This window comes from Mastomys coucha, unplaced genomic scaffold (assembly GCF_008632895.1).
Source record: "Mastomys coucha isolate ucsf_1 unplaced genomic scaffold, UCSF_Mcou_1 pScaffold2, whole genome shotgun sequence".
NCBI classification, from domain to species: Eukaryota; Metazoa; Chordata; class Mammalia; order Rodentia; family Muridae; genus Mastomys; species Mastomys coucha.
In genome coordinates, this window is record NW_022196902.1 from 12503417 (window position 1) to 12515379 (window position 11963).

An 11963-nucleotide genomic window follows, 5' to 3' on the forward strand; every position below is an offset into this window, starting at 1 on the left:
GCTTACCTCGAATCCACAGCCCTTCCCCTGTGTCAGCCCTCCGAATGCCAGGATTATAAGTAAGAGACGCCACACTCAGTTGTAAACTCAGCTTCTGTATAAACATTGTCATCTGTCCCCAAAGCTGATTCAGCTTGGTAACGTGACAGTAAATGCCCTACCTGGGTGTACTTCCCACTTGTGCTTCCAGCCAGCGGGGTCTCTTGCTTGTTGCCAGGCCTCACTTCCTCTCATTGTCTGTCACACTGTCTGTTCTGGACAAGGCAGTCAGCACCACCCAGTTAGATATGGCTACCATGTCACACACCTCTGCTTCAGACTCTTGGTGGCTTACTATCTCACCCAGTAGAAGCCAGAATCCTGCAGTTTGCCTCCTGTCTCTTAAACTCACCAGACACATCCTTGAGTCAGAACCTTCCTAGTTGCTGTTGGCTTCACATGAAACACAAAGTCTGAAAACTTACAGAGCTTATATCTCCCTTCAAATTTTACTGAAATATTGTCTCTTTAGTGGGGTATTTCCTGTCCACCTTACTCAGACTCTCAACTCCCTCAAGTTAGAACTCCTCCTTTCTCTCTAGTACTGCCAACATGTGAGTGAGTATATTCCCAGTTTATCTACCGTTCCATCAGGCTCCACTGGGATACCAGGTACTGGGTCCACAAAGGAAAGGGTTTGTACTTTCCTTTTTTTTTTTTTTTTTCCAATTTCTAAAGCCCATAGAAAAACCTAGAATAGCTGTGTGCATAGTGAATTTCCAGCAATTAATTGTTTTGTTGAATGTTAAGTCAAGTAAATGTATGCATTTTAATTCAAGTAAGCACAGCAGGTATTGCAAGTCAGTGTCATTGCTGACTGTCCTGCAGTGCCTGGTCTGACTTCGAGCTCTTAAAGCTTTACCAGAGGCTCAGAGGAACAGGACGGTCAATAGGACAGCTGTACTTGGGATCTTACAGACCTCCATGTGCATTAACACTCCAGCAATACTTTGACAACGGTCAATAGAATATTTAAGGAATATTTAACAACAATAAAAAAAAATAGTCCTCCACATTTCAGGAGATACAAAGTTTCTCTTTTTAGTGTTAGGTTTAGTTTTTCAAATGTTTTAGCATACTTTTTGTAAACACCTACTTATTTAATCTTCTTCAAATACCAAGTCTTGTGTTGTACACACGTGTGGTGTTGATGGTTTCTACAGTGTCTCTCATGCCATAGGTAAACAGTCTAACACTGAGCTATACCCTCAGCCCTGTGAGACCAGAATCTTTGTGACTGTATTTCTGTTCTAGGGGGTATCTGGGCTTTTCTGGGTTCTAAAACACTGTGGGAGAAGGATGTAGACAGCTTAGTGTGTAAAGGCACATGACACCTAACTCCATGTGTGGTGGTGGCATGCATGTATCCACACATGCTTATACATACATGAACAGAGAATACAATGTAAAAATGGAATTTAAAAATTTTAATGATGAAAGATTGTTACAGTGTGTGTGTGTGTGTGTGTGTGTGTGTGTGTGTGTGTAAAATATTGATACAGATCTTGTTGACCTTCTAAATCCTTAGCTTGTGTTGGCTTTCATAGCTAAGTTTAAAACTTTTCTAGAGATCTATCAGAATGTACTTTCAAAATAACACAATAATATAAGAATGACTTTGGCCTTGGAACAAATTTCAGTTAGCTGAGGTAATTATATTAGACTGTGCCCTTCCAGCCTCGCTTTATTCTGCCTTTTTTTCCGTTCTAATTTTAATGTGTTATCATATAATCAAGAGAGAAATCATCATTTCAACCTGGTATGGTATGTCCATCTCAAATAAGTATTAACTAACAAGCAGTGATGGAGTGACCCAGCTTGCGTTGTGTGTGAAGTCCCTTCTGATTTTACTTAACATCATCTGTTGAACAGAGGAGGGTGTCAGAGTCTAGGAAGCAATCCTGTGAGTAGTCTCCCATCTAGACTGCATGTGTGCAAATCTCGCGGGTCTGTGACCAGTCTTAGCCCTGCCCTCCCAACTAGGGCAGTGGGTGCAGAGCGCCCTCCTCAAGTTAGACCTCAGGTAGGGAAGAGGCAGCTCTGGATCCAGATGCCTCCTGTGAGCACATACCAAAGCAGCTGAGTCAGCCAGTTGGAAGACTAGATGCTTGTTTGTGGATCGTTTAGGTAAGCAAGGTCTGAATGAAGTCTTAGGATCAGATGAATAACGTGACGAACTCTTTATCTTTTTACGTCTGAATTTACCTTGCCCTTAAGTGTGAAAATAAAGATTCTAACCCTGAATAGTAAGAATCCCGTGGGCACGATGAAGTCTAAGGGTGATTAATGGGGACATTCCCTATCTCTCCCCACGTGGAGGAGGAACATTAGTCACTGGGAGGGGTTCCAGCCCAGACGGTTTTTAACAGAATGGTTCTTTGTGCTTCCAGAGTCAGACAATCTGGAGTCTAAACTCCAGCTCCACCACTTGCATGTCCTGAGATGTAGAGCAAGTGACCTTGCTCCCTGTCTCTCAGGCCTGTACAAGACTCAGGTCAACATAAAGTATGCGCACGGCCAGTCAGGTGACTAGGTACCTGGAACTCCAGGTCTGATGGCTGTGAACTGAGAAGCAGCAGATGGGAAGTTGGGGGGAGGTCTCAGTGAGACAGCTGTGAAAAGAATCCACTGGTCAAGCCAGACTTCATTGCTTTAGCAGAGCTATATTCAGATTAGAATTCTGGGAACTTTCCATCTCTTCTAAGTTCTTGCTTTCTTATTTCAAGACCTTCTCTCCACACATAAGGGGTGCTACATAAGGGGTTTCTGTACGTGTAAGTCTGCCCCAGCACCTCAGTTCCATTAGCCTTCAAGCACAGGGAAACAGGCAAAATGGGAAGGCCTCTCAGACTAGAGACAGTGTGGGTGTCCTGCAAGGCCAGGCCGAACAGCTCTGCATACTCCAATCACAGGTAAAGAGAGAGACTGTTGTCCCAGCTCTTGGGACACTGAGATAGAAGGATTACCCACAGCTCCAAACCGGCTTGGGCTACATAGTGACTTCCAGGCCTGGTTAAGCTGCAGGCTGTAATTTTATCTTGAAGAATAAAATTAAATTAAAATACATTAAATAAAATAAAATGTAACATGGGAAAGCCTCAAATTATATTCATTAAGACAATGAAAGTCTTGATTGACAGTCATTTACTCCTTAGCTCCCCCTCCTTCCTCTTTCCCTCCCTCCCTGCCTCTCCCCTCCTTCCTCTTCTCCCTCCCTCTTCCCCTGCCGTCCTTCTCTTCCCTCCCTCTTTCTCTCCCCTTTTTCTCTCATAATTCCCCCCCTCCCTTCATTTTCCACCCACTCCCATGCTATGAGGGGACCCCATGGCTTGTTTTAACAAATCCACTAAACACAGGCAAGAGCCGAGTAGCACCTCGGGCACCAGCAGCGGTAGCCCTCTGAGTGGAGTTGGGGAACTCTCCTGCTTCTCAGGAGAAGCTTTGACAGGGCGCAGCTTGAGTTCCAGAAGACCACCAGACAAAAGGCGATGTTGTGGACAGAGGCAGCACCAGTAAAGGACCTAGGTGTGTGTATTGATAAAGCTGCTTGGGACAAGCAAATAGAGTAGGTTTGAAGATGTAAAAGACTAGATAGACTCCAATGCAAACAGAGCAGGAGAGAGAAAGCTGACAGCAGATGGTTAGAGAAGGCACTGTTTCTAAGGAGTGACAGTACACAGTGTCAAGCATCTGAAGTGGGCCATGAAGGAGGGGCCTGCACTTTCAGACTTCACTCACTGCTCCCAGGAGTCTGATGTGAGAAGAAACAACCCTGAGCAGGCTCAGCTTTAGTGGGAGAGTGTGGGTCAAGCCCAGCTTTGGAGTCAGCTGAATTAAAATCCCTGCTCTAGGTATTTTGCATCATATGTTCTTGGGAACATCAGATCTCTCTGAATCTTGTTTCTCATTTCATCTCCAAGCCTGCTTTGTAATGGTAATATTTCTGCTTGCTACATTTTTATTTTCATTTCAAAACATGTCATGGGGTCTGTTCATTATTCTCATGGCTCTGGTTGCTTCTTCCTTTCTGTGATGAAGATCAGCTCCAGGGCCTCAATGCTAGGCAAGCATGTCAGTGGAAATTGAACTCTACTCTCTGAGACTTTTAAACAGCATACCTGGGTATTTGGTAATCAAAACAAGCAAACTCAGTCTTACTATAGGATTGATCTTATTGCTACAGTTTGGGAAAAAGAGTAGGGAATATGGTAGGGATTGAAACAAGATCTCAATATATAGAGTAGACTGGTCTTGAACTCATGATACACTTACTCAGCCTCCCAGAGACTGTGGTTACAGACAGCATTAGCATGCCCTTCCTTTTATAAGAAGGGAGTGGTATGTATGGTCTGGAAGTGTGGGGGATTGGTTTGATGCAAATAAATACTGTTCATTTCATAGTGGTAAACACTCTGGCCATCCTGTGTGTTTCTCTATACTCTTAGCAGTTTTATTTTCACTTCAAAAGTCATTAATGCTCTCAACCTCTCACTCTTGTCTTTACTCTCACCTCTTGCTCTCTCTGCTTCCCCCCCTCCCCCGTCAGGTGGCCATGGCTGGCCTCTACTTTTCTATCTTTCTCATTCTCTCTCCCTCCCCCCTCTGTCTCTCTCTTTCTCTTCTTCACACACACACATGCACACACACTTTTCTATCCCCCCCACTCTCTCTCACACACACACACTTTTCTATCCTCTCTCTTTCTCTCTCTTCTTTTCTTTCTCTCTCTCTCCTTCCCTCTGTCTCTCCTTCACACACACACGCTTTTCTATCCCCCCATACTCTCTCTTTCACACACACATACACTTTTCTATCCTCTCTCCTTTTCTCTCTCTTTCTCTCTCCATCTCTTCTTTTTCTCTTCACTCTCCATCTCTAGATTATCTTACTTCTTCCCTCTCACTTCCCACTTCTTAGACTCATAAGCTAAATTAAGCTACATCTCCTTCAAGCAATTGATGGCATCCATGTGTTCTCCATTCAGACATAAGCCTTCTCAGAAGGACCATGATGGTGTAGGTGGGGTGTCCACCCAGCCTGTGAGTGAGCACACTCTAAGATACCTATCCTACCTGCATCTTCTATTAGCTGGCTGCTGTCTGTGGCAGTAGAACAGGAGTCACCAGGATTAACACACAGCCCATTATTCCATTTGTTGCCCCCACTGGAGCACATGGCACTATACCAAGTGTTGTGGGTGTTACATGAGCTCACCAACAGTCCTGACCAGAAGTCAGTGCTGTAGTGATATCAAGAAGAGAGTCACACACAGCATTACTTGTTCACTGGCTCATAGCTGTTTGGTGGCAGGATATGGGTAGGCTCAAATTCCTGTGCAGCTTGTGTATCTACCCCAGTACCTATTTTTCATTCTAAATTCTCTTAACAAACAAGTGCTGTTTGTTTCTAAATAGAATCCAGATCACTAGTATATTTCCATATTGTATAACACCAACATCTTGTTCCATTACTGTTCCATGAAAACATCCTGGTTGCAGATGAGACTGACTTGCTCATGTGCATATTACTGAAGCTTAGGGAGTGGCGTCCATTTCTTTTTTAAGAACCTAAGAACCAGGCATGAGTTAACTTCAGAGGCGGAAGGTTAACATTCGCAGTGGTTTGTGGTCTGTCTGGACACGTTCTTCTCTTACATAGGTGCATCTCCCACAGAATTCCATAGGCTGGGTGGCTTCAGCATCAGAATTACATTTTCTCACAGTTTAGAGTAGGGAAGCCCAGACCAGTGTTTGGTCTCATGCCTGCTTGGGCTCTCTCATCAGAGCACAGGCATCCAGGAAGAACAAAAACTGGCTCAGCAGGTAAATGCACTTGCTGCAAGCCAGGAGACCTTTGTTTAATTCCAAGTAGCCAACTAAAGATGGAAGGAAAGAACCGGCTTCACAGAGTTGATTTTTGATCTCCATATGTGCACTATGGTATACAAGCATCACACAGTGTGTGTGCACTATGGTACACAAGCATCACACACACAGTGTGTATGTGCACTATGGTACACAAGCATCACACACACAGTGTATGTGCACTATGGTACACAAGCATCACACACACAGTGTATGTGCACTATGGTACATAAGCATCACACACACAGTGTGGGTGCACTGTAGTATACAAGCATCACACAGTGTATGTGCACTATGGTACACAAGCATCACACACAGTGTGTATGTGCACTATGGTACACAAGCATCACACACACACTGTGTATGTGCACTATGGTACACAAGCATCACACATACAGTGTATGTGCACTGTGGTACACAAGCATCACACATACAGTGTATGTGCACTGTGGTACACAAGCATCTCACACACAGTGTAAGAAGGAGAAAGAGAGCACATGCTGCTGCAGCTTCTTATAAACAAACCCTTGGAGCTCCCAGGGACTCAACCACCAACCAAGGACTGCACATGGAGGGGTCTGATTGTTCAGGCAGCATGTGTATGGTAGAGGATTGCAAAGTCGATCATCAATAGGAGGAGAGGACCTCGGCCCTTAAGGTTCTGAGCCCCAGTGTAGGGGAATGCCAGGGCCAGAAAGTGGGAGAGGGAGGGGTGGCAGGCATGGGGAAGGGGGAGGCAACAGGGGTTTGGTTTTGTTGTTTTTGTTTGTTTCTTTGTTTTTTGGAGGGGAAACTGGGAATGGAGAAATTCACATGTAAATAAAGAAAATATCTAAAATAAAACAAAAAACAAAAAACAAACCCACTAATTCTATCAGATGGGCCCCCCACCCCCAAGGACCAATTGGATCTTTTTCTTATGTTTTATAGTTGTGCTTCTTGAACCGGGGCCTGGGACAGTGTGGTCGTCCCTACCTTAGCTTCAATGCTGAGATTAGAGGCATGCACTACCATGCCCAGCCACTTCAGTCTTAATTTCCTACTAAAGGATTTACTTCCAAGTACAGTCGTGGGGATTAGATCTTAAAAAAGGGAATTTGGAGTTAGGGGACACAATTCAGTCTAAAGCAATTGCTGGTTTTTTGTTTTTCAGTTTGTTTTATGTTCAGAATTATTACTGAAAAAATGTTTAGCCTCAAAACTATAGGTTAATAGTTTAAATTGCTAAAGTTCATAAGTAAACTTTCAATTCTTAAAATAGTTTAAAAGGCTGCAGGAACCATGCTGAGCAGCTCATCTGAGGGCTTACCAGCAGGTGCTACAATGACCAGAAACTAGTATTTGTTTTCCAACATTGTTTGCCTATTCTCTGTGTGACTGTTTATAGACAATTATTGTACTTTGAGGGGGGAAAGCCATGCAGTAGAATCTCCACTTCCTGTTAAAGACAAAAGTAGAAACACGACAGAAGCTTCTAGGGGCAGTGCTTATCTAGCAGGAGCGTGCAAGGCTACAGGGCATCCCCCAAGAGCCCCGAATTTTCTCAAAGAGAAGGTCGTCAAGGGATTATTTGTTGTAAAATTAATCACTTAAATAATAATGTACATCTACATGCGAGCCTTTAATGTTTTAGTTAAGATGTTGGTGACAAAGTTGGAAGTTGTGGGCAAATTTTCCTAAGTCCAGAGAACTGTTATACTGCTTGAAGTATAGTTATGGTTTAATCCTCATAATCTCATGAAAGCCCCTATGTTTCTCCACAACCTGCTGTGATGAAACTCATTCCAGGTACCCAAGATTGGGTCGACCAGTCAGTCAGTAGTTCACAGTGAACCAGGAAGTAATTCTTAGCATGCTTTTCACAGTGAACCAGGAAGTAATTAATTATTAAGATGTTTGGATGTGTTCAAGTGGTTGAAACTTACTCTGGGAGATGAGGAAACAACCTTTGCTACATAGAAAACAGAGTTTAGGAAAAGTGTCAGATGTCAAGTTAACTGCAGAAGGCCAGTATGGCAGGTCTCTTCACACGCCAGCGGACCACTTAATCTTAGATCTACCTGTAGGTTTATTAGAAATGGAAAAGCAATCGTTTTGTTATTAGTAACCCGGAATATGAGGATTGTGCCAAACAGGAGAGATCTGTGCTTGCACAGTGGTGTTACCCAAAGTCTGAGTTAGATTACCTAAAACATTCTTAAGTTTGTTACTATCAAGCAAGTGATAATTGTCTATATGAACAATGTATAGGCAATAAATGCTACAGAGCCATTAAAAATGCAGTTAGATTCATGTTTTTCTATTTTATCATGACAAGATCTCTAAGAGATTTTAAGTAGAAAAAGTTAAGTGCAGAGGACTCTGAAATGATTTGAATGGTGTACGTGTCTCACGGTGATATAAATGGAATAAAATGGTTCCAGAGTAAGAGGAACAATCAATGTGCTTTCTGCGACTTTGTACCAGTTAAGTTCCTATAAGAGCTACCATTATAGGGCCAGACATAGCTGCGCACACCTTTAATCTCAGCTCTTGGGAAGCAAAGACAGGCGGATTTCTGAGTTTGAGGCCAGCTAGGTCTACAGAGCAAGTTCAGGATAGCTAAACCTACACAGAGAAGCCCTGTCTTGAAAAACCAAAAAAGGGGGGAAAAAATAGACCACTCTAATGTATCTTTCTTTGTGTCATTTAAAGCTTGCCAATATGGTTCGTATGTAGAAAAGCCAACTTTATATACATGAGTGCATCTAACTGTCGGAATTCTGTTAAGTTTCAAGATGGCCTCTCTCTCACTATGGCTTTATTCAGTCATTCAGTACATGCTGTATAGAGCATATAGTAGGTGCTCTTTCTTAAAGTCAGTTTTTAACTTGAGCCTGAGAATCTCTCTGGGACCATAATGTAGGAACTTTGAAAACTAGCTTCCTTGATTTTGATCAGATGACTGAAGTCCAAATGGATGTGGTGAAGGCTAGGCAGGCATGGCTCAGCAACAGGGCTCTTAGGGGAAGCCTGCCATGACAGCTCCCCTCCTCACTGCCCTGGATGACTCGAGGCAGCCTCACCTTGAATTGACCTTGTCCTTTCACCAACAGCAAGCCTTCTCTTTGAGAAGGTTTCTGTCCTCGGATACTAACTTTGAGAAATAGTTAATCCTGCAGAATTGCAGATAGCATTGACCCAAGTATGGTGGCACACACCCGCAATGGGACACAGGCAGGACTAGGAATTCAGCGGTCATCCTGAAACACATAACAAGTGCAAGGGTTACATAAGAGTCTGTCTCAAAAAATCTAAAGATTTTATGGTCCAAGTTTTGGACATTCTCACATATAGTGTTAATAATACATGAATTTTTAGTTATCATGGTTGGAGGAAACTTCATATAGTAAAGTAGCTCTGAGGGTAAATTTACCTCCCGAAATGGGAAAGGAACATATAAAGGAGAGAAAGGTCTTTCATCATTGAGCAGTTGTTCTTGGATCTTTATGTGTATTTGTATGTATATGTGGATATGTTTGGAGGTGCATGTTGTACATGTAGCTGTACGTGCCCATATACAAATGCATGTAGAAGCCACAGGGGTACGTCAGGTGTCATTTCTCAGAAGCCATCTGCCATGTTTTTGAGACATGGCTCTCATTATGATCTTGCCAATTAAGCGAGCTGGCCAGTTAGTGTAGGGCTCTTCCTGTCACTGCCTCCCCCAGGTTGGATGCTGGCGAAGGGACTCTGGTCCTCATGCTTATATTGGCAAGTGCTTTTACACGCTGAGCCATGTCGCCAGCCAAGGGTACCACTTTTTAAAAAGAGATTATGGAAGTGGAACTGTTGATCCTAGAGCTTAAGGACATGCAGTCTGTGCCCCAAAGAGCGGAATCCAGGGAACCTCTTTGACATAGTGAGAAAAGCAGACCATGCCAGATCGCAGGCCCTCACAGAGCTGGGTTCAGTGTAGAACACTCCCTAGCACCAGCCATTCAAGTTCTAAGCTGCCCTGTGTTGGATCACCCTGTTTTTCCCTAAAGCTGCACGAGAAAGCGTCTGGCTAGAGAGAGAAGAGCGAGCCCGGCAGCACTATGAGAGGCACCTGGAGGCACGGAAGAAGAAGCTGGAGGACCAACGGCTGAAGGAGGAGCGGAGGAGGGCTGCAGTGGAGGAGAAGCGGAGGCAGAGACTGGAGGAGGACAAGGTGTGGGGAGGGAGAGACTGGGGCTCCCCTGTTCTGTCCTGCTAGGTGCAGACAGCTGCAGGTGTTGGGAAGCATAGGCTAGGAGGATAGAAGTCAGCTGGTTGTTAGTGTTGCTGCTGGAACATTGAGTTCTTGTGTCTTTCATGGAAACCTAATATGTATTACTGCTTTATTTGGCCATACTGAAGTGCTAAAATCACCCGGTGGGCTTCTGTAGGGTATTGCCATGTGCAAATATTTCCATGTAGGTAAATATGTCCACATATGCACTTGACCCTTAAATAAGTGTTATGTAAGGTTTTAGAGATGTGGAGGGGGTAGTTATACTGAAAACAGTAAGGTTATACAACATAGTAAGCTGTGAGTGTCCCTGCTAGGTGGGGTGGAGCATGCTTGTAAGCCCAGCACTCAGAAAACAGATGAGGTAGGATGGTCACAAGTTCAAGGCTAGCCAATGAAGACCAAGCCTCAAAGAAGAGTTTTTCTCTCCTGGACCCCTTCCTATTCGTGAGAGTTCTTTCTCACTTTTCTGTAATATGTCCACTCTGCTTGGGGGTGTAGGGGCTGAGAAAAAATACTGTGTTCTCACTTTCTGACTTCTATGGCCCCATATGAGGCTGTTTTATAGACATGGGACAAGGCTTGTGAGCATGCATAAGGTTCTAGCGCTCGCTTGCTCTCTCTCTCTCTCTCTCTCTCTCTCTCTCTCTCTCTCTCGCACACACACACACACATACACACACACACACACACAAATGGACAAGTTAAGTGGGGCATAATTGTGCACATCTATAATTCTTGCCATCAGGAAACTGAAGCAGGAGGATCACAAGTTTGAGGTTATCGTGACACATAATCTGTATAACTGTACATAAAAACACAGGTTGAGTATCAGTTTAAGTGAAGACTGTACTAGTGTTGGTGAAGGCGTCCCACCTAGTAGGGAAGTATTTGAGTATCTGTTATACACAAGGACTTTTGAACTGGGAACTAACGGTTGCAGAAATGACCCAAGATTGTTACTGCTCCCATCTTAAAGTACAGACATTAGGAAATAGATTATAACACCAATATAGTAGGGCAAGACATTGGGTAGTCCACTCTACTCTGGCTTAAGCTGCAGAACCTTCAAACAGCTAAACCTAACTGCCAGCTCTTCTGTCTCATGCAAGGAACGCCATGAAGCTGTTGTCCGACGGACGATGGAAAGGAGCCAGAAGCCAAGGCAGAAGTCTAACCGCTGGTCATGGGGAAGTCCTCTCCATGGGAGCTCAAGCATCCACAGTGGAGGTAATGCAGGCGCCACTTTCAAGCCCCTTCTTTGAGTTTGGTTGTAGTTTTTGCTGGAGTGCATTTTGAGTTTTGGGGTTTTGTTCCCCCTAAATCTCTCCTTGCAAGACAAAACCCCGCCCCCTCAGAAATCATTAAACTATAACTAAATGATGCTTCCACTATTTGAGGACAAGAGGGTGATGGACATCAGACCCAAGGCCCTCTCTTTGCCTGGGCATGAGCTGCTTTCCCCAGAAAAGCCTACGCAGCACCTGAATCCAACAGCCTCGACTGTTTTAAGGATCTATCTGCATAAGGTTTGCAGGGCTGTGGGATGTTATCCCAGGGCACTCTCTGCTCTGGAAGGATCTCAGCAGCTCAGCTGGGCCAGAGTCTGTCCCATAAGCGTATGGACTCTGACCTAACCTGTACATTGCTAATGTTCTGTAGGAATGCATGCTGCTATCTCAGGCTAGAAACAGTGGTAAACATCCAGGCTACTTCTCTCCTTGAATGGACATAAAGTTATTTTGAAATATGACATTAGCAGAAGGCTTATCTTTGTACTATAAACTCAGTATACCTCAGTGTGTCAT

General features: G+C 44.0%; 1 protein-coding gene across 6 annotated transcripts in view; it reads left to right on the top strand.

Annotated features, from left to right (window-relative positions):
* The window catches only part of Map7 (microtubule associated protein 7), a 52713-nt gene that overhangs the window by 7035 nt on the left and 33715 nt on the right, over positions 1–11963 (top strand). For all 6 annotated transcript variants that reach the window (XM_031380537.1, XM_031380538.1, XM_031380539.1 and 3 more), the window contains exons 4-5: positions 9932–10095; positions 11268–11385. In XM_031380537.1, the coding sequence (XP_031236397.1) occupies positions 9932–10095; positions 11268–11385 (282 nt within the window). The remainder of the gene's footprint in view (positions 1–9931; positions 10096–11267; positions 11386–11963) is intronic.